Here is a 24,378-nt window from a genome sequence, read left to right on the forward strand (position 1 = left end):
GGGCTGGACTGGCCATCTGGCATACCGGGCATTTGCCCGGTGGGCCGCGGTAGTTTTGGGCCGAGCCGACCGGCCGAAAGCTACCATCGAACGGACCATAAATCGAAAGCTACCATTGAACGGCCCATAAATCGGGGACAGCGGCCCATTGGTCCATTTTCTATACAGACACTGGGCTGGCCCAATCAACAGAGAGAAGGGGGGAGTCAGGGGTCACGCACGCATGCAGCACCAGACCTCCGTCTCAGTTTCGCGGTAGTTTTGGGCCGAGTCGGCCGGCAAAATAAATTTAGTTAGCCTGGATAGTTACTAGATAGATACTGAGAGAGATGGAGCGCAAAAGCACACTAAAACGGAAGGGAGGCTGGGAAAAACAAAAAGAAACTCGAGGCAGATGCTGCCAAATGTGTAAACATTAGGGACATGTTTGCTGCACCCTTAAGTTTACCACAGCAGCAACAGCAACAGGTTGAAGAGGAGGCTGGCAGGGAGGAGCGGGAGCAGGGTACAGATACAGAGGATAGAGAGGATACAGAATAAGCGGGGCCGAGTCAGCCTGTAACCGTTGACCCGGTAAGGAAAATATAGGTAGCTGTGTAGGGGTGTAACGGATCGCCCCCCACGGTTCGGCATGCATGTGTACCGCGGATTAATTGCAAAATGTAACCAAGTAATAATATTACTTAATATTAGTTAATATCCCTTGTAAATCACAATGTACAGTTGCCATGAAAAGATAGACGCGACAGTTGCGTGCTTTGTTTTACTCTAAAGCGCAATGATAGGTTGATAATGGAGAAAAAAAATCTAGAACAACAAGGCTGCGTTCGTAAATTCGCTCTGGAATCTGATCACTGAGTACACTGGTCTACTTGCACTGGTACCATTGCTTACTGTATGTAGTCGTCTTTGCAGTGGATTGGGGGAATACTGCAGTTTGTCATATGACTGTACAGCACAGTATATAAGACGAGTATATAAGGCAAGTATTTTTGTGCTGGTGGGTGTGGTCCGACCGATTGGGGTGGGCCTGTCTGGGCCAAAAATGCCAGGGCCTAATTTTTGTCCCAGTCCAGCCCTGGTAGCTAGCTATCATGATTATTGAGAAGAAAACATTCAGTAGCTAGTAAAAGTAGCTAGAAAGTTTCGGGTTTTCATCCAAGAAACCAAACTTTAATTCAGCTGCACCTGTTATGACACCCAACGTTGAAACTGTTGAAATAGCAAGTGCTAACCAAGTGCTTCCGAAGAAACATAATATAACATAAGCTTCCGGATAAGATGATGATGATACAACATCAAACCAACAAATATAAACTCAACAATTAGAATGTATATTTTAGCTACATTAACCTTATTGTAACATGTAAAATACTGATACTCACTGTTTGTAGTAATGTTTGTCAAATGTTTGGAGCCCTGTGACGTTTTCAAACTGCCACAATGTCAAGTGCGTTCGTAAATTTGCTCTGAGAACGCCGGAGCGCACACTGGGGTCAAAGTCATAAAGGGACCAAGTCATTTGATTGGACAAGAGGCATTCCGTGAGAGCTGATCAGATTCCAAAGCGATTTTTACGAACGCAGCCAATGCAAACTGTAAATTAGAGCATCTAGGTTGCTAGGCAACGAATATGTGCATTATTCTTAAATAACCGATAAAGCATGTCGCAAATGGAAATGTGGACAATGTGTGTCGTGCTAACAGTGAAAGTGAATGGACTGTATAGCAAAAACAACAACATTATTGGCCGAGATACCCGTAACTATCGCTTATAGCTGTTGTTTCATGTGGTGCTGTTGATGTGGTGAAATGAGTAGCCTATGGCTAATTAAAACTCGTAAGTCCCATCGCTGTGTGGGCATGATTCGCGCGCGTGCATGAGAACATTTCGCACTGTTAAACTTATTTTGGAGACCCCCACAAAGCTCAGCTTATAACTCGAACCCTGGTTATCAATATATTAATTGGTAATTATTTTGTATTTATTTTTATTAATTAGTTAACTGGTCATTCTAAAGGCTATGAACGGAAGCATACTAGACATAGTAGAGGTTTCCGGATCAATGTTTGAGTTCGACAGTATGTGATATAGAGTGCCCTGCGTAAGTAATGGGACAGTGACGCATCTTTCTTCCTTTAGCTCTACACTCCAAAAGTTTCAGATTTGAAATCGAACAACTACTACAAGGTTAAAGTAGAGATTCTCAGCATTTATTTGATGGTATTTGTGTACATCAGAAATTGCAACACTTTTTATGCATAGTCCCCCTATTTCAGGGTACCCAAAAGCGATGGGACAGATCGACCTAACCAGGAAAAATTCCCTAGTTGCTATGGCAGTATGTTTTGGGTCATTGTCTTATGATGAAACACTGTATGGTCAAACTGCCTTGACCTACCAGCCCGTCTATGATTGCTCAGGTCACCAGTGCTTTTAGCAAGCCTACGGTTGTGGATATGGATTATATAAAAGCCTAATAAAGGCTTCCTTGACATTCATTGACACCACTTTGGTCGTCATGTTGACAGACACCAATAGCAAACACCAAAGGGAAACACTACACCTAGAATCAACACTACACATTGACAGCTCTTTTATGCCTGCACAAATTGTGTTATGGAACATAGTTGATTTACTAGAAACACCCGTAAAGCCAATTGTCCAATTACTTTTGAGTACCCTGAAATAGGGAGACTGGTGTTGCAAAAGAAGAGACTCAAGGCACTTTTTAAGTCAGTATCACAGTTATTAACAACGTTCACTTCCTACTTTCCAGTATAATGTAAGCGGGTTGGGTTCATTGTGTGACCAGAAATTGGACCCTATTCACTTCACAGAAATGTGAGTTTAGAGTGAACCATCCCTGATGCCATTCATGTCCTGTCATGTATTGTTTCTGAGGGATAGCCCTGCTGGTGTTGCCATGACTCATATAGCCAAATCACAAACACTGACATTCACATTGATAGTTAGAATAGATAGATAGAAGACATTGATAGTTAGAATAGATAGATAGAATAGATAGATAGAAGACATTGATAGTTGTCTGGAATGAGCTGATAAACCAGACATGTTCCACAACTCTATAACTTCAGTTATGTATTGAGGTCTTTTCAACTCCTCTTACGGATGAGAAGCTAACATGTGTGTTCTGTACTATTTCATAATGTGCTCTGTCTCTCTCTGGTGGTGTTTCCTAAAATTGTTACGAAACTCTCTGTTATAACGTAAGTATCTATGTCTATACTCAAAGATAGTCTTTATAACTCACAGGAGGGGTTGTGACAACTGACAGACAACAGTTTGTATGACTTAGGCCTACTGTTTGTGATGTGTATTTTCACACTTGCTGTACTAGATGTACAGTATATAGCAGTCTCATAGGCATAGATTTGTTTTGATCAATAACAACTGCACTGCATTCAAGGATGGAATCAAAAACTGTGCGTGAGCATAAAAATATAACTTTAATTGTATATGAAAAGTGATTGCATCTGAATCATTTACTGCACTGTATTACACAACTTGCTTACATTAGGCATGCAGTCAAGTGCTCCATGGGGTACCACGACTCTCAGGCAGAGAGTTATGAACATACACTAAGAGCTGTGGTTATGTGTGACACGGTCTGGTGTGCAAAAGACCAAAAAGCTTCTTTAAAAAAAAAGTTTAGGATCACTAAATACTTATACTTTGTGAATTGGACTCACTGTATCGTCTGCCGTAGGCGACTGGGCAAGTGATACACAGCTTTTAAACAAACTTACGTTTTAGGACGTGTTCAAAAGCAAGGACTGTGTGATCATCTAATTATGTGTAGTTACGTGTTTTGTTCTGAGTGGGGCAGTCCCACTCATATTTCTCTTTTTATTGACAGATACAGTAGAGATTTTGACAGGAAGGATGGGTGTGAGAGAGAGAAGGGATGACATGCAGGATATGTCAGCAGCTGGAATCGAACCGGGAACCCTGCGGTTACATGGTTGACGCTTATTAATCTTAATAACAGATTAACAGATTAACGCTTGTTAATCTGTTACGCCACCTAAGCGCCCTTAGTTATGTGTTTTTAGCATGTTGATGTTCTATCAGCATGTTGCGATGTACTAAACATGCAGTTAGATGTTCATAGCTATGTACCTTCTTAGCTGAACCAACAATCAAATAAGCATATCTTCTTCAACTATTTTCAGATTTCAATGTATTTGAAAGCTTCATAATCTGGAAAAAACAGAAAAATTACCATGCCCTACTTTACACATTTTTCACCAGGCCCAGTCACATGTTGGTTTTTGCAATGTACATTCTGGGCTTAACATACATAATATACAATTATACATGTATAGTGTGTGTAATATACATCATATTGCTTTCTCATTCATTTCGCACTGATCAATTTGACAAGACAAACACATACTGACAAAACATACTCATCATGGAACCCAGATAACAGAATCGACCCTTATTCTTGGAACAGGAAAAAAATGTACAATGTGAGAAATATATATATTTTAAAATAATGTTTGTAGTAAGTGAGGCATACAGCAGCAGTCATATGCAGCCTGGATGTCCCCCAGCTCTGCCTGCCTGCTTGTGGAAGTAGAGCCTTAGTGGAGCTCAGGTACATGGTCTGGTCTGTGGAAGCACTCTCAGTAGAAGCAGAAGGGCATCCAAAGGAAAGAACGCATCGCTGCACCTGCTGCTAGGCCAGCCAACATCCCCATCATTATTTGCTCTCCTATGCCATCGAACGGGTCTCTGTGGATCAGCACATGGTGGCAACCTTAAGAGGGAGGATGAGACAGAGGGGCAGAATAAGAAGGAGAAGAAGATTCATATAAGAGCAGGCAAAGATGGACACTCTGGTCACTCACCTGATCCAGGTGTCATATAGACTGCGCTGTGGCCATTCAGTGGGATTGACTGGTAGGAGTCGTTGTATGGGTCGTATGTGAACACCTGAGTAGAAGTGGTAAGACATTAAAGTCCTAGAAGTGTTGCTAGTGTATATAGCCATGGCATCTGTCCACGGAGTGTGATGATGAAAACACAGTGGCACTTGTTGCTTTGTCAAAATAAGTCCATAACTGGTTTGAGTTATTCAGAGGTGTTCCCTGGATGAAGCAAACACATGATACGTTTGTTGTCCTCTGGATGAACCTTTAATTAACAGAAAGTCAAACTTACTGGGTTCCGTCTTGCCTCTTCTATTGTCAGTTGCCATGCTCTATGAAGACAAGAAAACTGAGTAAGAAATGGTGGAGAGAATGGATAGAAGAGGGAAAACTGGAGGGGCGGGGGGGACAGGGTGACAGGGTGACAGGACAATGGGACGACGGCGACTCACAGTGCTTCGTCCATGCTGTTGGCACACATGACGACTAGAGAGCCACGTCTAAGCTGCAACACCAACAGGTTCTCCCTGGGGTGCCTCTCTGGGGCGCTCACACCTGTGCAGCACAACCAACCAGGGTTAGACACACAGACACATACACCAATGGTTCATCTTGTAACACACACACACACACACATGACCCCCCCTCTTCACCTCCACACTCTAGACCGGCCACAACATCCACACAGTGTCTCTTGAGGCCCACACGGTGCTGATAGTCTCGCCTGGTCTCATCCGTGTAGAAGACGAGGCTCCCATCGATCCACAGGTCACACCAGTTCAACTTCCAGCGTTTGAGGACGGAGGCTAGCAGGAAGAAGGAGGTGGAGTGGGTGGAGGGATGATGGTAAAATGAATGCATGAAGTATATGGGTCAATTCAGCATCTGACAAGCTGGCAGTTTGGGATAATGTACAAGTATACAGTATGTATACTTATAATGCTCTATAAGTGAGCTAATAATGATTTCAACAACAGCTCCTCTCAAAAGAAGTAGTCCCATGTTAGGAGAGCAAATTATACCCTGGTCTGTAGTAATTGGTCTGTGTATTTGGTTGTTATTTTCTCGAGTATATGCATACCCAGGGGGTTGGCTTGTGGCCTCAGTGAGTCACTGATTCGCTAGCACAGACAGTTAATTGGATTATGGGTAAACAGAGTGAGGATTGGAGTTTCATAACAGACATAGGCCCAATCCCATTTCACCCCCTTGACCCTCGATTCACATGCAGGGTAGGGGTGTCCCAATTCTTGTTTTCATGTAGGGGTAGGGCCAAGTGGTAGGGCTATATAGCCCTCCAAACAGAGATTTTTTTAAAAGCAAGTGGCACTCCGAAACAAGGGGTAGGGGTAAAAAAGGGAAATGGGATTGGGTTCACCTTCCAGAAACATTAACATCTCATCAAGAATGAAAATGCACCAGCCACAGTATTGTGACACAATGTTGCAGGGAAGTTATGAATACAGTTGTATTAATTAAAGCTGTTGAAATCTGTTGTATTTCTTTATTGAATACTCCAGGCATAACATGATCATGTTCATTATGTAGGATAAATACAGTTGTTTGATTTGAATTGAATTACATTGAATTGAATCCTTCCATCCTTCTTTTGTAAATACTTGCTCATTGTAATTATCTCTTGTCTCTTCCTGTCCCCTCTCTACCCCATTTCCTGCACCCTCTATTGACATGACGCTGCACACGTCAGCTGAGACTCTGGAGGGGCTTGCCAAGCAATTGAGTCGATGAGCAAGCACGAAGCACACTATTCTTTCTCACCCAGGGCCACAAATTTAAACTAAGCAAACACAAGACGTGTTACACTCAATCAAAGCATTCTAAATCAACACGTATACATTATCCCTCTCATCCTACCCACACAACTACTTACGCTATGTTTGTCTCTGGGTGTCCACCTTAAAATGGGATTGGTCAATTGAGAATCAATTCCTTTCCGTTGTCTGTGTTTTCCCTAACAGGTTGAATGTACTAACATGCATATCAGGGGTTAGGGTTAAGTCATAGAAGCTACTCACTCTGTCTCCATATCCAGCCTGACTTCAGCAGAGCCATAGGTCTGGTGAGTTGTCAGTGTTGCAGTTCTTTACCCAAGTAATCCACCGAGGAAAACCTGAGAGGATTAGGAGTGTGTTTACCAAACTAGGCTGTGGAATATTCCCTTAGCTGTGGCTGAACAGGAGGTGAGGTCTCTGGGGGGGGAAGAAAGACAATGTATTTTTTTTTAATTCTGGCCCATTGAGGTAATCTGGGTGTGAGAGGTGGAGAGGGTTGATTTACTAGATAATTCGGGATTAGAGGCCTGGATTGGCCACACCTTCTCAACTGAGTCATCATCCTTTCTCTTGCCTGGAATGTTCTCACTTCCTGCTTCTCACACCTCCTTCCTCCTCCTCCTTTTGCCAAGTCATCTTCTTTTGTCACTTGTGTTATTGTGTGTATGTATATCTGTTTACAACAATTAAATGCGAGTGAACAACTTCTTTTTATAGTGATTTTACATCTCACTTATCACACACTCTCACACACACACACACACACACGCACACACACACACACACACACACACACACACACACACACACACACACACACACACACACTTTCAGTCCAAAATGTACAATAATGCTCAATTATGCCAAAGTAAAACCAGTAGATATGACAAGGTGAATTACTATACATTGAGCCAATGGAGAATGTTCCTGTCTCTATATTAAACTTCACTACAAGACTCCTGACTGTTCCCTGCTAGTGAGTCAATCTGCTGAGGTAATATTGACCTTATTTCTGGAACTGTTATCATGGTCAATGACTCACGTCAGTGTAGTATTTGTTGTGAGATTGAGATGACCTGGACACTGGGATGAATCTAGATGCTGCTGCAGGACTGGAGAAGCAACATCAATGCTTGTATTCTCTTATTCTGTTGTATTTGGAATTCTGCTCATCACGCTGTAATACCATATGTACCTGAATTCATGTTGATGATTCGTTCATGATTTGCCTAGTTCAGTTTCCATTGTCATTCAGTACAAGACATGAAGGGCATCCTGATGCAGAGAAACGCTAGCCAGATGTTCTAATGATATTTGCCTCAGTGACTGGAATGTTGGCGAAAGGACTGTGTGGGAACCTTATCAATGGTGGGAAGACTGGATTCCTTCCCTCAGGGTTTGACCTTCAGCATAAGGACTCCATTTATAGTTTATTTACACCCTATGGCCACTAGATGGTGCATGAGCCAGCCATTACCACAGATAGCCTACTTAATTGTTCCTCATAGCTAGCAAGTCAACAGTGATATAGTGTGTGCTATAACACCACATCAGATGGTCAAACACTATAGCCCATCAACACTGACGACTTCTCATAAGACCTCTGATAAGCACCATAGGGGTGGGGGATATAGTAGGCCTAATAAATGCTAAAGAGAAGGGGGAAAAAAAGCCAATGGTGGCAACAAAGTAGCCCTATGTTTTGAGACTATTTACAGACACACCCCACAGTTTTCCTGTCCCGTTTAAGGTAACAGGCCTACTCTAACCCTATCACTCAACCTGCCCTGCCTCAAATCTCACTTACAGAGCAGTGTGAAGAGCCACCTAAGAACACCACACGTCGTCTCTGTAAGGGGTGGTATGTTATCGGACTCAAGGTGAGTGAGTACTCTAGCTCTTTCTTGTGGACACTGGCTTCACTCATGTTCCTTCACCTGTATATACGCCTTACAAACAAGTTGAGGAGATCAGACTCAACTCTTTATAGTATGGCTTTTACAGTTACAATTAGGGGAAAACTAAGATCAAAAAGAACTGAAGCAGGTGCAGAGGAAGCTCAAGGAAAAGCTGAAGGAAAGCAGGGACACCTACAGGTGGTAGATTGGGGGCCGGCCTGCAAGACAACAACACAAGAGAGGTGAGGAGCAGTGTGACGAAGATCACAAGCTACAAGCAAGCTAACGACCCCCCGTGGCTGGAGATCTAGTCAGAGCCAACGAGTTGAACCAGTTCTTCAACAGGATTGACTTGGGGGCTCACTGTGTCCCTCCCCCCAGCTCCTCCAACGACTCTCCACTCCATCCTCCTTCTCCTACCCCCAGCTCCTCAAGCCCTGGTCAGCTACGGGACCAGATGCCCCCTCTCCTCCCCCTGCCCTGTCTGGACCCATTCACATCTCTCACCTACCCATTTGTCCCATCCAGTACCCTCTCCCTTCCATCTCCCCCTGCAGCCCCTCTGACTCCATTCACACCACCCCTTCATTCCCCTCCTCCTCCTGCACCCCCCATAATTCTACCCCTGACACCACTGCTTTTTAAATTATTATTATTTTTTATTTTTTTTATTTTTCTTTATTTAACCAGGCAGGCCAATAAGAACTCATTCTTATTTGCATTGGCGGCCTGGCAAAAGACAAAAGCCTCTTGGGGGGAGGGGCTGAAAAGAAACCAGGTTATATGTTAAAAACAAAGAACACACACGACAGACAGTGGCACACATCCAAGCATTTCCAGCACAGTTAAAACATCCATCCATCTCCACACCTCCTCCACTTACAGTCACAGCATCAAGTTTAAAAGGGACAGCGTCACACATCCACATAAACCCGCACAACATTAAGCACAGCAGAAAGCACACTAACAGCATTAAAGAATTAGCAATACATACAGTATGCAAATTTGGACAGACACAGGAAGTCAAACAGGCATGCATTGGACATGGGACTGCCACAGCCAACGACCCCCCCCCCCCCCCCCCCCCCACAATCCCCGCTCCAGTATCTTTACAAGTATGGCTCAGGTGAAACGAGAGCTGAGGTAACTCCGCAGCAGGAGGGCTGCTGTGTGAGCCAGAGTGTGCTCAAAATCTGCGTGAACCAGCTGTGGGGAGTACCGGTACTCCAGCACCTCTTTAGGAAATGGTTGGAAAACGTCCCATCAATGTGGAAAACATCTTGCCTGGTACCGGTGCCAAAGACAAGGAACCCCAGTGTTCTGAATGACTATAGAACAGTCGCCTTGACATCCCACATCATGAAGACCATGGAAAGACTGGTGCTAGCACACACGAGGCCCCTGGTGAAGACATCCTTGGACCCCCTGTAGTTTGCCAACCAGGCAGACATTGGTGTGGCCATCATCTACCTGCTACACAGAGCTCACTCCCATTTAGAAGGCTGGCAGCACTGTGAGGGTCATGTTCTTTGACTTCTCCAGTGCATTTAACACCATACAACCCTTATTACTACAGATAAGCTGCTGAGGAGGCAGGTGAATTCCCCCATTGTTTCCATGATTACGAACTACCTGACCAACAGGCCACTGTTTCATGATTATGTGTGGTGCATTGAGAAGTGATCTTTTTGGTTGACTTGCCATTTTTATCAGATGTTTATCTCAGTCCTATCAGTGTTCATGGGACTCATTAGCTTGCATGATGGAGACATTGCAGTAATACAGGTGTTCGATGACCAAGAGATAACACTCATAGAAGAGAAACATGTCTGAAATGCCTCACACCCAAACTTGGCAACGGTTAAATATTTCTATTTGTTTCAAATAATGTATCTATAACCTACATTAAACGCTCTCTGTGGTGAAATGTGGCAAGTCCACAGAGTGGTCAAAGCTCTTTTAAATATTATTAAATTATATATTAAATAGTTCACATTACAGTAGAGTAGAGTCTGCATACAGAAATGTGAGCCCACATAAATCATACAAGATTTAATCAAGGATCATGCTATCATTTTCTAAATCCAACTCCAGTGAACTTGAGAGTGATGATTGATAGAGTGAGAAGTGCTGTATTGGTCCCTGTTTGACTGGCACGTAGGAGTCCTCCTCCCCTTGTGTTTGCAAGCTTTACTGCCCCCTCCGTTACCCCTCCTTCTCTCTCAATATTCCCATCCCCCCACTTTGTGTGGATGTCGATGTTACCAACGCCGCTTATGAGAAACCACCAAAGCGAACCTTGGAGAAAACCGCCAGCATTGAACAAGGGAAAATAGTGACAACACAGCACTCGGCATAGAAATAAAGACACTACAACACAATTTACATCCCTTTGGATATTTGGTGAGTATGATTTCCCGACGGGTTACTAGTTTTATAGACTGATGTTGCCTTATAACGTACATTTCTCGTTCAGCTATGCATCTATATAAAAAAAAAATGTAATGGTCATGCACGGTGGAAAATATTATACATGAATCACACGTTGTATCTTACTAGCTCCTGGGCTGAGATAACAAGAGACGTGCATTGTAAGTGTGTAACAATGTGGGATGATGTGTCCTCAATAATGTTATTGCGGGTGTTATAGGCGACAGAGCACCGAGTGAATCTCAAGGATGCATTATAAAACGTGACAGTGTCTCAGAGCGAGTGCAGAGGAATTGCCGCCGACCTCTTGTCCCGGCTATACGTTTTCCCTACTCATGCAGCAGCAGCTTGGCTATTCGGAAAGAGACGTGCGGCTCAAAATGGTGTCGGGAATTTGACTGTGTGACCATTTTAAAAACCCAAGTGAAATTTTGAGCGCAGCAATTATTTCAGGACCGAGTTAACAGACAGGGCGAACAAAGGCCGATTATGATAGTTTCATTTGGTGTAATCGGCGTCAATTTAATAAAAATAAGTATTTCTGTGTATTACAAGAGCTGACATTAGATGAAGGCTTTTGTATGCGTGTATTAGCTGCTGATGTTTTTGTTATGACTTTTCCTATTTGCGGTGGTGATCCATTTCGGAAGTTCGATGGCAAAATAACCTCTTCAGTGGACAAGCCTATTGTAATTTCAGAATCAGCAAACCATAGTATTTTAAATTATTATTATTATTATTATAATCATCCCATCTTTAAATTATTTTTGAATATATATTAGCCGAATCATTTGCCAACATTTGTCTCTAAATAGCACAGGTTCTCCTGAACATCCACACTTATTATTTGTTTAAATAATAATTTTAGTGAGGTAGTGCATTGCTGTAAGACTTAAAGGGCCGGTTTCACAGACAAGGCTTAAGGCTAGTCGTAGACTAAATCACACTTTCAATGTAAAATCTTCATTGAAGATGCCTTTAGTCTAGGATTAGGCTTAAGCCTTGCCTGAGAAAAACGGCCTGATATCTATTCTGGATCTTGTTTGCCCTGTTTGCATCATCACCTATCCAAATGAAAAGATCACACACTCACCTGAAGCGGCTCATGCACAGAGATCTGGGAACCTAGCATCAGATACAGGCCCCAGGCCTGTGCAGGCATGTCATCTTTTGCGCTACCAAACATCCCCTCATTGTTCTGGTAGCATGTGCACCACTGATTCTCAGCCTTCAGGTTTGTAAAGGTGTCATGCAAACCTGTGTCCTTAGATGGGATTGTATGAGAGAGATGCAAGTATTTGTGATCTAAGCCATATACTAAGATACTGATTTATACATGTGCTAATTACCCATGTAGCTAAGGGGCCCAGTTGGGATTTTGAACCTAGATGAACTATTCCAGTTTCCATGTGCAGTGTATCCCACTACACTCCTGTCTTTTTGAAAACCAGGGATGTGCTTCAACCCTTAGGCTCTTGCTCCCTTTACCAGCAACACAAGCATTGCTTGGCATACACAAAGAGGGAGTGAGTAGCGAGCGACAGAGAAAAGAATGAGTGAGCGAGCGATAGAGGGTGAGAAAGTGATGAACCAACATGCCTGGGGCGATGACCAACTGAACAAATCCCTTGTCTCCTGTCTTTGAAGATGCCACTGGGAGGTGGAGATTTCTCCCTTTTATTCAAATGTATTATTTATATACTCTCGTTATCATTCGGCTCTGGTGGTTGTGCGTGTGCGACTCTCTTTGTTTGTTTACCTGGTGGGTATCTCAGAGCACCCTGAGTCATGGTACCAAGGGCCCGGGGCAGGCGCCTGTAGCCAGTCTATATCAGATTTTTGTCTCATAACGTCACAATCCCTCTCTTTGTTTCGCTTCATTCAAAGCTACCTCGCACAAACTACACAGATATGATGAAAAACAACAGCCAAAATGAAAGCCCCCCACGTGACAGTTGCATTGGGTTTGCATTGGACACAGTGCCCTGAGCATGATGGGAGTGCTGGGGTTGAACAAGGGCTTCAGCTGTGTTCACTTCAAGACTGGATGTCAGCTGTAAAACATGATTGATGGATATGCCCGATTAAGCTACGACTTCCATTGCGGGGAGTGCGTACATGTTTCAGTATAGGTGGTCCCCAGCGGGAGTCGAACCCACTACCTAAGCGTTGTTAGCGCCATGCTGAGCCACGGAGGACCGTGAAGGCCCACACGGTTGTGAACATACTCCTCCTTGCGGTTCAGCAGGTAAACCTTGTCGGGTCTGGACTGTAACGTGCACAGAATGTGCTGCTCCGCCATCTGCCTAGGTGCTGTGTGCTCCGCCATCTGCCTAGGTGCTGTGTGCTCCGCTGGGCTCCAGAGGGCAGTGCGAAATCAGCCCGGGAGCTGTGGGGGCGCTCAATTATCTGCGGAGAGGCATTTGCTCATGTGTTAATGTCTTAATGGTGTAAATGGCTCTTTCTTTGTGTTATTCTACTATGTTCTCTACTGTGTGTCTCCTCCTCAGCCGGGCCCCACCAGGGCCGTTTCAAAGACTCCGAGCTGTGTTTCTTTGTCCTTAGTTCGCATATTATGTACATAGTGCATACTGCAAATAATGAGTTGGCCTCTGGCCAGGATGTTTGTGAAACATGGCCGGGGCTATGAGGACGGACGGACTGACTGACTGACTGAACTGACTGAGGAGGTGAAGGGGAGGGGTCAGGTCATTGTGGAGAAGCTGATTGGCCCGATGCTTGAGTCCTCAAGGGACGATAGGCTCGGAGACTCTGAACTCTCTCTCACCTCAGGTGGCCTAGGGCTGCCCTTGATGACTGCTCCAGGAGGCCAGGGGATGCAGGGACATGTGTCCCCGCATGTGTACACATCCACGTGCACGCTGACGCTCGCTACGTACACACAAGTATGCAAGTGCAGTGCTACAAACAAACTTTGCACACTCGCACGTACGCACGCACACACACACACACCTCAAAGTGATGAGCTGTGTAGGATCAACGTGTGCAGAGATCATTAATCTCTGGATGACTGCTGGCTTTGGAATAATCTTCATCTCAGGGAGGTTTCTATTCAAAAAAAAAAAAAGAAGAAAAAAAAGAAAGATTGGAGTCCTTGGCTGCTGCAACCTGGCCTGCTTCTCCCTCTGTACTTCCCCTATCTGTTCTGCTCTCATAAAAGGAGGAGTGAAACCTCATCTCCTCTCTCCCTCTCTCTCTCTCTCTGATGTAACGAGTTCACTCCTCTCCTTTCTTCCTCCACATGTTCAATTTAGCTCAGTGGAGGTGGAGAAGAAATTACTACAGAGGGAGAGATAGAAAGAAAGAAAGAGGGGGGGTAGGTTTCCAAAGTGTTCGCTAGCTAGCTTGTCCCATGTTGAGCCTGTGCTAACATACCTCAGGCATTGTTAGGTCTGCCTCCCCATGTTTGTCTGCTTGCGGTTTGATGTGAACCTGACAGACAAACTCAGAGGATTCTCCTATGAGGAAGTTCAGGGGTGGAATGCGTGTGTGTACCTCACTGACTGTCAGAGTGTTCTTTTGGAATGTTGTACCTCTGAACTTGCTCCAATATACTATAATAATAATACTAATAATAATAATAATACATTAGACATATATAGCGCTTTTCTAGACACTCAAAGACGCTTTACAAACTGAAAAGATCAAGTAGTAATAATAAAAAGAAACAAAAGGTAAATGGAAGAAAGTATAGGGGCCTAATTAAGGTAGTGCTGGGGACACATGGGATGGGGAGGGGGAGAGGGTTAACTGGTGAAGGCGAGCTTGAAGAGGTGGGTTTTGAGGGCCTGTTTAAATGTTGGGAGGGCGTTGGCCTGTCTGATGTGGTTGGGGAGGGCGTTCCAGAGGGACGGGGCTGCGGCTGAAAAGGCCCTATCACCCCAGGTCCGGAGCTCGGTCCTGGTGGTCTTGAGGGTGGTTTGGTGTAGGGGGGGGGGCACATTCAACAATCGTACATGTAGGGTACATCCTATAGGCTGCTACAGGTATGTCCAAAAACACCCCAGCAATAACCTCTGTGCTGTTGATGTTGGAACGTGAAATAAAATGGTGAATCCTATACAGTAGATGTTGGAACGTGATGATAATCCACTCTCACTTACCCAGTGTTTACCTTACTGCGGGGTGTTCAGAGACTAGAATAGCTGATGTCGTCTGCCGCCCGTGGGTGGTAAGAATGTAAACACTCATTTGCCGCTGGTGCGAAAAAACGAAAAGCAGGAATCAATCTTCCACCTGCGAGGGCGGTGATACAGCCCCCCCGCAGCCGCACTCCACCATCAGAGTGATCCTGCAACACAGCCTAGTGACAACGATGCACCCCGCTACCGGGCGAAAGAGTCATAGCCACTCTCCAGTCATTTTTGCCACACGTTTATCACAGTGTAGCCCGTGGTCGTGATACCACGATGACCAGGTTGAAATAAATAATAATAATAATTCAATAAAAAGATGGTACTGTCCTTGGTGAATGGATGAGGAGTATGGTGAGGTTCCAAAGGTACTAGAGGGGTGTGTTCTTAAAGGTCACATGGCCTTTCTGAACTTCTGTGGCGTATGGTACATGGGTGAGATCAGAGATGATGAGTGAGATCTGGATGAACTGCGTATGCTTTCCCAATTAGTGGATCAGGATCATGTTGATGGTTGTAAAACAGGTAAGCCTAAGGCAGAGCCCAAGGCTGTCACAGTGAACATGATGATGTCGGAAATGTCACTCTCACTTTGTAATGAAGATCTTATTCACTCCAGCGGCACATATTCCAACAGTAGCCTGCGTGCGTGCGTGCGTGCGTGCGTGTGTGAGTGACACCATGGGTATTCTCTTCGGTTTCTGTTCACAGTTTTGCATTTACACCGCTGTCATGCTTCATGTGTGCTCTGTGCTTCTGGACCTACCTTTTGCTTCTGTGTAATTATCATGCCCTCTCTTTATTTCTCTCTCATTCTCTCTCTCTTGTTCTCTCCTTTTATCTCTGTTCTTTTGCTGCATTCATGCCCTATAGCTCTCTCTCTTTCTTTCTTTCTCTCTCCCTCTCTGTCTCTCTCTTGTTTGCTTCTGTTATAATCATTATTCTTTTGCTCTTTTAATTTCACAGATTTGCGTTGCCATTTCCTCCGCTCCTACACTAGCATTGCCCCAAGAATGGCCGGCGGGCACCCTACCGACCAATTCAGTTTCTTGTACCAACCCGAAAGTGCTCAGAACCTGAAGAGGTCAGTGTAGAACAACTTCAAATGCTTTACCCCCCTTCCCCTCCTTCCCTTCATGTGGTGACCTGAGCCAGGTGTGTGGTAGAGGTTCTACCTTGACCCTCTCACCAGCCTCCAAATATGTCCTTCAATGAAAATGTTTCAATGTGATAAATGCAAAATATGCAATGTACAGTAAACGACCACACCTTTATTAGATGCCTAGAGCGAGAGCACGAGAGATTTATATACACTCACTGAGCACTTTATTAGGAACTTCTCTGTACAACTGTCAACAGTCCAAGCTGATAGAGGTGGTGTATTGGTGTGGGGAATGTTTTCTTGGCACACTTTGCCCACGGCCTATTTGAGTATTGTTGCTGACCGTGTGGATCCCTTTATGGCCACAATGTACCCATCTTCTAATGGCTACTTCTAGCATAACGATAATGCATCATGTCACAAAGCAAAAGTAGTGTCAAACAGGTTTCATGAGGTTGACAATGAGTTCAGTGTTCTGACCTTCCCAGTCACCGGATCTGAATCCAATAAAACACCTTTGGGTTGCGGTACAAGGGGAGATTCACAGCTTGAAAGTGAGCCTGAAAAATCAGGAATTGCGTGATGCAATCATGTCATCATGGACTAGAATCTCAAAGGAATGGTTACAACATCTTGTGGAATCAATGCCACAAAGAATTTAGGCTTTTTTGAGAGCAAAGCCCCTACCTAATATTAGTATAGTGTTCCTAATAAAGTGTTCAGTGAGTGTATATCACTCTATCTACTTATGTATTTCTATTTTTCCTGTATATAAGGAAAGAAATTAGTTGGTGCTTAATAAACTGAATATTTGTGGTTTTATTTCTGTTATAAGCTTTGATAATGGATGTTGATGATCTTGTTCTCTTTATTGTGTCTTTGTGTTTGAGAAATGATCCCAATCATTCCATCTTGTGATATTTTATTGTATATTAGATTTACTATATACTTAATCGCTGATGGTTTGTTTTGGTGCCCCTACGAGACACTATGTCCTCCCCCGAACGGATGATCCATCATTAGCCAGTCAGTGAAAGGAGTGCTAGGATCGATCCATCGGACCACAGAAACGGGGGAGGATGTGCTTACTCAGTGTTCTCTTACTCCACTCTCTCTCTCTCTCCTCCCGGCATGTTCTGCGTTTCAACTCATCAGCAGTTCATACTGAACCCTCCACAATACTCATCTCCCTCCTTGACATCTCCATAACCACTACCTAGAGATTGAAAATGTATAGTGTCATAAGGTTAATTAAAATCATGTACCTCTGCATAAAAAGTAAAGGCATTATGGTGGTGGTATGAAGCATTTCGATGTCTTATTTGGGTATCGTAGACTGCAGTAGGAACTGGCACATTTCCGTCATGTTCTTGGAGCCCACAGAGTCTTGGTGCTGTGTGTGTAGTCGAGCCGTGTTTTTTTTGGCAGTTTATTTTGGGAAGGCAGAGGTGGGTGCTGGCCGTACTGCAGTGAGTGGGTAGCAGGCTAACACTGTTAGTCCTGTGTTATTTGCCTGGGTAACATTACAAGATGCTAGCTGCCCCATTTATTTTCAGTACACTGGCCCATGTAGTATGTGTGATGTATGGCCTCCATAGTTGTAGTTTATAGCCAGTAGGCCGGTTTATCACCTCTCAAAAGGCCATCAATCAGTCACTTTCCGGTTTCCCCCAACCAGTCGTAAATATCCACACCCATCGTTTATTAGTGGCACCTCCTCCTTCTGTTCATCATTGCATCCTTCTCACCTCCTCCATGTCGCCATCCATCATGCCGTCTAATCTGTCCATCCCGACCAGACTATCTGTCCTTTATGTCGTCGTCACGTCTTTTCAAATCTGTCGTTTGCCCGTCGTTGTTCCCCGTTTCCTGACTTCTGCGTCTCATTTTCATTATCGTCCCATCTCATCGATTCACTTATCGCTTTAATACGTCCTCGCAAAACCTGCCATCTGTTCTCTCTTCTTATCTGACCGTCCCTTTTTCTCTCTCTCTCTCTCTCTCTCTCTCTCTCTCTCTCTCTCTCTCTCTCTCTCTCTCTCTTATTTCAGCACTATCGCGCCTTCCCTGCAGCTGTGTCTTGGCTATTAATATACCCAACTGGTCTGTGTCCTAGTTGGTTCCCCCCCCCCCCCCCTTCCCTCCCTCCCTTTTTTTTTTTTTTTCCTTCTTTTAAACTGTCTGTAAACCTCAAACTCTTTGTTCAAGTAAACTGTTTTGACCACTAAAGTGAAACAACTGGACAGATGAAAGCAACCTGACGCCGAGGTTTTGATCCTTGCAAACCACTGCTTTTATGGAGTCAAGACTTTCCACGTCAATTGTCACACAGCAGACTAACGGCCCCATTGGGATAAATCCAGGGGTAGCGTACTGTACCAAGTCGCTTTGGCTTCCTCACTGCTGCTTCATATTTAATATCAGATAACGGACAGCCACAGTTCTTCCTCCTCTCACAGAGCATAACAACCAAGTTACGTTCCTCCAATCATCCTGCTCTGTCTCGTCGGTGGAAAATGTTTGTCGACAATTCGACACAAACGCTATGGATACCCTTGCATGCCCAAAAACAACAATGCCGAAGGTGACCGTTCCAGTTAAAGAGGAGTAGGTAGATAGCAGCGGAAGCTGGTGGAGGTCGAAATCGGATGACGACCTCGTTGTAATTCATGGAATGGAATGATGTGTGTTTGATACCATTCCTCATTCCATGCGTTACAGGGAGTCCATCCTCCGATTTCTACCTCCACCAGCCTCCCCCGGTGGATAGTATAGGTATGACACCAGTGCTGTGGGAAGATAAAAGAGTCCATGTGAGACTAACCACAAAAGGCTGTGTGGAAGATAACATGGCTCCCTGGAGGAAGGGGGGTTCTCCCCTGACTCTCTTGCCTGCTGCTGGGTGGGATGGTGCTCTCTAATGTGGGGGAGATCCTGTTGTCCCTGGGCTGTCCTCTGGAGCTATGCTGGATCTGGAACAATGCCTCCAGCTCAGGTTACAGACAGAGAGAGAGAGAGAGGAAGTGAGAGGTGTGTGTGTGTGTGTGTGTGTATACGAGGGCGAGAGAGAGAGAGCGAGAGCTGGAAATACGTTAAGATTCTGTAGAGCTGGAGAGATGGTGATGGGGAAAATAGAGAAAAAAGGAATTGAAAACAAAGGGAGCTCAAGTCGAAACCGTTCTTGTATGTGTGCGTCCGATCTGTTTGTGTCGCCGTGTTTGTTCCAGTTAACATGTCGACTCGGTCGACTGTGATGTCCTCACACACATCACACATACGGCCGTTCGCCCTCAATGAACAGAGACCGAATGACGGGTTGATGAATCCATACAGTGTCCAATGAGGAAAAGGTCACCTTCGTAACCGTAACAACGGTGCAATTCAACCAGGTGTTTCTTCCAGTCGGCTACAGAACACTGAGATGGAAACGCCTGAGCTCACGTACCGTTTATCCTTGACTAATAGCTCCCACTCACCTCACCGTCTGTCTGTCTCTGTGTTGTTCTCTCTCCCCTCTCCTGCAGTAAGGGGAGACTACCTTCCAGTATGAATCCTGTCTACAGTCCTGTCCAACCCGGGACTCCCTATGGAAACCCCAAAAACATAGCATACGCAGGTGAGTACCAGCACTAAAAACACAACAGCAACCTTCAATCTTAAGTCTGAGTCTCGTACCACTGTATCTCTGATGCTGCAGTGTGTCTGTGCGTGCATGTGTGCGTGCGCGTGCATGCACACAGTAGGTTCAAACATGCATACAAGCGTATGCTTGCAATACATTGGTGTTTTTACCGTGTGCATGTTTATCTGGTAGATTTTCAGTGCTTGTCTGAAACATTGCATGTTTAGCTGGTTGGGCAGGAGCCTTCCAGCGTTTCACATTCATCATCTCCCAGTACCATTACTGGCAATAGATTTCCCACGTCGTCCTTTCCCCGCCCTACTTGTCTCACTTCTGAAATAACTTAAGACAAGTTAGTTTTTCGTTTGTGCTTCACTGCATTTCAGTGGCTCTCCCATTTTTTTCCTCCCCTGTCATCTCCATGACTGAGTCCGTAATGGAGATAAATGCTGTTTTGCTTGCCAAGAGAGCAATCCTTACAACCGTGCTGCAGCATTGAAGGTGTCCCCAATGACACACAAGTTATGGGGTTTAATAGTTCCTACTTCTAGTTCCTACTCCCCCCCCCCCCCCCCCATGAGTGGTCTTCTGAGGGTCACAAAACACTTGTGTTCCTAGATTTCTGGTGAGGGAAACAGCTGGTGGGATGAAGGGGTGTAAGTGTTACTATACACACCCAAAAAGATTAAAGATTAGCTTACTTTATTTTTGATTTTAGGTATCAGAATAGATTTTAGGTAGAATTGTACAAGTGAATAGCTAAGTTCCTGTAATGGTCGACAGCTTCGTTCTGGTGAGCGGCAGTGTCGCTCCAAGCCAGCATGACGTGTGTTCCTGTCACATATTAACATGCATGTATGAAACATTCACATGCACAAATGACGCATCCACCACCGGCCGCATCCAGATCCACTGCCTGTGTGCGTGTGTGTGTCTGTGGCTGCGTTCGTCAAATTCGTTCTGGAAAATTCTGATTAGCACTCATGGAATGCCTCTTGTCCAATCAAATGACTTGGTCTCTTTATGACGTTGAACCCAGTGTGCGCACTGGCGCTCTCTCAGCGAATTTACGAACACACCCTGTGTGTGCGTACGCACCCTGCATGTAAAATGACAGGCAGAAGAAAAAAGGAACAAGGGGGAGGCGAGAAGTGAAGAAATGAGGAGGAAGAGGAGGGTGGAAATGAGGAGGAAGAGGAGTGTGGAAATGTGATTTCTCTTGGTGTTGTCGTCCCCTTGGCTGGGGGCAGACTGGTTACTGACATTCCATTGGTGATTCATAGTCCATGCTGTTGCTATGGCAGTGGATTTGATAAGAGAGAGTTTATTTGAAAGGTGCCCTCAGCGCTATGGTTCTCCCTCCCCCACAATCCCTTGCTCTTGTTCTTCCTTAGGCTGCAGATCACACACACGCACACACACACACGCACACACACACACACACCCCTGGGGACAGCAGACACACCCCTAGGGACAGCAGACCAAAGGATTGGGGTTGGGGGCCTGTGTTTGGTTGGCCCCCTCCATGTCATTCTCAGATACTGCTGACCAAGCGATCCCTCTCTCCGTCCTCTCTCTCTCTCTCTCTCTCTCTCTCTCTCTCTCTCCATCCTCTCTCTTTCTCTCTCTCTTTCTCCATTCTCGTTCTCTCTCTCTCTCTGGCTGTCTCTTTTGCTCACAATTAGTCCATAGTCACACGCTGTTCCATAAATATGGAGGCTAATTAGTGAGGCGTGGGGGTCTGGCTCTGACTAACTGTGTGTGTGTGTGTGTGTGTGTGTGTGTGTGTGTGTGTGTTCAAGGTATGCCACTGCTCTTGGTACTTTCTTCGTTTTTTTAATGATATTCGACTTTAGCAGGGTTAGTAGGCTAGGTAGAGTACTTCTAATGATATTATGATATTGATATTTCTGATAGTATGAACAATACCGATACAATGAATACCTATGTTACATTATACGTATTAATATCGCAACAAGAGCGTATCATAACACATCAAATAGTAGGTAGCACCCTGTCCAAAGACGTCTTACAAAACACGTCAATTCATAACGGATTCATTACCGTCGAGATGTACTGTCCCATACTCTCCCTTTCCTCTTAGTTTCCTTTTCCTGAGAAATGGTGCATGGTTATGTTTTCTGTCTGATTGCTTTTACATCACCCTGGTATCTAAGGCAGTGCAGTAGCTGTGTGGAATGACAGGCTCTCATGAATAACTGAGGAGGATGGGGCTTGTTCAGCACAGAGCCATTGAGAACATTCCCTTTAGGTAGGGTTGCTTATTCTGTTGTGGCCTAATTTAGACACACGGTTAATCTCTCTCCCTCTCCCTCGGTTTCTCTCTCTCTCTCTCTCTCACACACACACACACACACACACACTCACACCCTCTCGCTCTATACATCTCTCTCTGTCTTTCTCTGCCCTTTTCCTCTCCTCTTTCTCACCATTTCACACTCCCTCTCCCCCCTTCTGTCTCCTCTTCTCTCAGCCCTGCTGTCGCTGGCAGGTAGTTCATCACACACAGCTTAGCAGAGAAGGGTCCACTTGGGGGCGGCTATACAAGAGGGTTCTTGTAAATGTGGTTTTGACTGCTGAGTGCCATATCATGTTGTATCGCAGTTCAAACGGATGATGTGGACAGACCTGCCTCTTATGTTCTACCATGTCCTCCTGGATGAACTCCTCATCACCGCACACACACACACACACACACACACACACACACACACACACACACACACACTGATCTAAATCTCCCCCATTTCTTGTAATCTCTCCCTCTTGTAACAACTCCCTGTGGATTACGGACCCAGCTGGGTTTGTAATTGTCTCTTCCCGCAATCAATACCTGCTCTGGTTCTGTGGGACAACAGCTATCGGCGGCCCCCAAATGACATGTAGTATGACTTAAAGGCGAGCTGGAATCCACCGAGTGAGTCTGGCAAAGTGTGCTGAAGAGAGTGAACTTGTGTGGGAGGTACTCACCAGTCATGCACTTTTCCATCTCTCCACTCAAGTCGAATTTCTCATTCAGATTCTCACCGCCACCCCCGTTCAAAGCGAAAACCAGGAGACTTGAGACGAAAAAACATGATCTCGGCGTCACTTGACATTCAGACGATGTGGGTCTTTAGTGACCCGTCCATACTGTGTACAGATCTGGTGCAGGAGGAGCGGTAAATCACTAGTCACACGGCTGTGAGGACAGAGTCTCCATCCTGTAGTAAGCTGTGATTATCCCCTCCACACCGGCACTCTGAAAACACTGCATATGTCCTCCCTATGACCTTCTGTCTGACACACACACACACACACACACACACACCAGTCACTCAGTGGATGTACTAAGTGTCTCTGTTCTCCTGTTTTTCCTCAGGCTATCCTGCGGGTTATCCCACTGCTGCTCCTACCTACACACCTAACCTCTACCAGACTGGCAGCCCAGGCTATCCCCAAGGTAAGAAGGCATGCACACACACACACACACACACACACACACACACGCACGTACACACACGCACACACATACCTACATTCCTGCACTCACCTAGCATACACACAAACCTACATACACACACAAGCCAGCAGTCAAGACCATCCACACAGACATACACACGGCCATCATCAGATAGGCAGTGCAAGTGACCCCTAAAGGTAAAATCACACACACACACAAACACACACACACACACACACACCAGAGGAGGCTGGCGGAGGTAGAACCGGAGGCCGTCCTCATTGTAAAGGGAGGGAGGGATTGAAGAAGGGTATCAAACGAAAACATACCGTTCTTCATTCCGTTCCGTGCGTTCCAATGAGGCCCGTTCTCTGATTTCTGCCTCCCCTGACACACACAACGAACGCACCTTCCACCTCTTTGCCTCCTAGAGTCTAATCCACATGCTCACCACTGCACTCAAGAATGTGTGAGTCCATATATTCCCAGTGTTGGAGGACATCTGATCTAGGCCACGACACCTTGTCATGAAAGTCAATTCTCTTGTTCCCCTTTGTAGAATGTCTAAGTCTCACACCGCCTCTGGGCATCTGACGTTCAAAGCTCTAATAAGAGTCTTTGACTCTATTCCAGTATTCACACAGAGTGTTCTAGAATGTTCTAGAAACTGCTCTGGAAAGTTGGCTTTCACACGGGTGTTATAGTGTAATCATTGTATAGCCACGAAAACATCTGCACTATTCATCATGACCTGTCTGTCTGAGGTGTGAGATGTAACCTGGTTATGTCAAAATGAGAATGAGATGTACTGTTCCTCAGTGTCCCAGTGTTCAGTTTGTTTGTGTGTGTGTGTAAGAGAGAGAGAGAGAGAGAGAGTGTGAGTGAGTACTTGTGAGTGTTTCGGTGTGTACTCTTGACTGAAGTTGAGCAGCAGGCCGCCTAAAGAATTTAGAATCTTGGGTCAGTTTACTTGTTGTAAAGATTCTCTTTTTCATGAAAAGATAAGTGAAACCATTC

At 45.0% G+C, this 24,378-nt stretch overlaps 2 protein-coding genes across 3 annotated transcripts in view; one reads left to right on the forward strand and one right to left on the reverse strand.

Moving 5' to 3' along the window:
• Positions 1 to 4,653: 4,653 nt before the first annotated feature.
• On the reverse strand, positions 4,654 to 6,972 carry plekhb1 (pleckstrin homology domain containing B1; the record flags this gene model as incomplete). Its single annotated transcript, XM_080529263.1, has 6 exons — positions 4,654 to 4,787; positions 4,879 to 4,960; positions 5,192 to 5,231; positions 5,352 to 5,454; positions 5,553 to 5,705; positions 6,936 to 6,972. 6 exons carry the CDS (start codon positions 6,970 to 6,972, stop codon positions 4,654 to 4,656), a joined length of 549 nt encoding a protein of 182 aa, XP_080385389.1.
• A 3,878-nt stretch (positions 6,973 to 10,850) lies between these two features.
• The window catches only part of LOC308156532 (protein FAM168A-like), a 24,608-nt gene continuing 11,080 nt past the window's right edge, over positions 10,851 to 24,378 (forward strand). The window contains exons 1-4 of one of the 2 annotated variants that reach the window (XM_080529891.1): positions 10,851 to 10,993; positions 16,141 to 16,258; positions 19,801 to 19,892; positions 23,281 to 23,361. In XM_080529891.1, coding sequence (XP_080386017.1) covers positions 16,188 to 16,258; positions 19,801 to 19,892; positions 23,281 to 23,361 — 244 coding nt within the window. In that variant the 5' untranslated portion in view covers positions 10,851 to 10,993; positions 16,141 to 16,187. The remainder of the gene's footprint in view (positions 10,994 to 16,140; positions 16,259 to 19,800; positions 19,893 to 23,280; positions 23,362 to 24,378) is intronic. The other variant, XM_080529892.1, reaches the window with a different exon arrangement.

The sequence above is a fragment of the Nansenia antarctica genome, assembly GCF_963989245.1.
Source record: "Nansenia antarctica genome assembly, chromosome: 4".
Classification (NCBI taxonomy): domain Eukaryota; kingdom Metazoa; phylum Chordata; class Actinopteri; order Argentiniformes; family Microstomatidae; genus Nansenia; species Nansenia antarctica.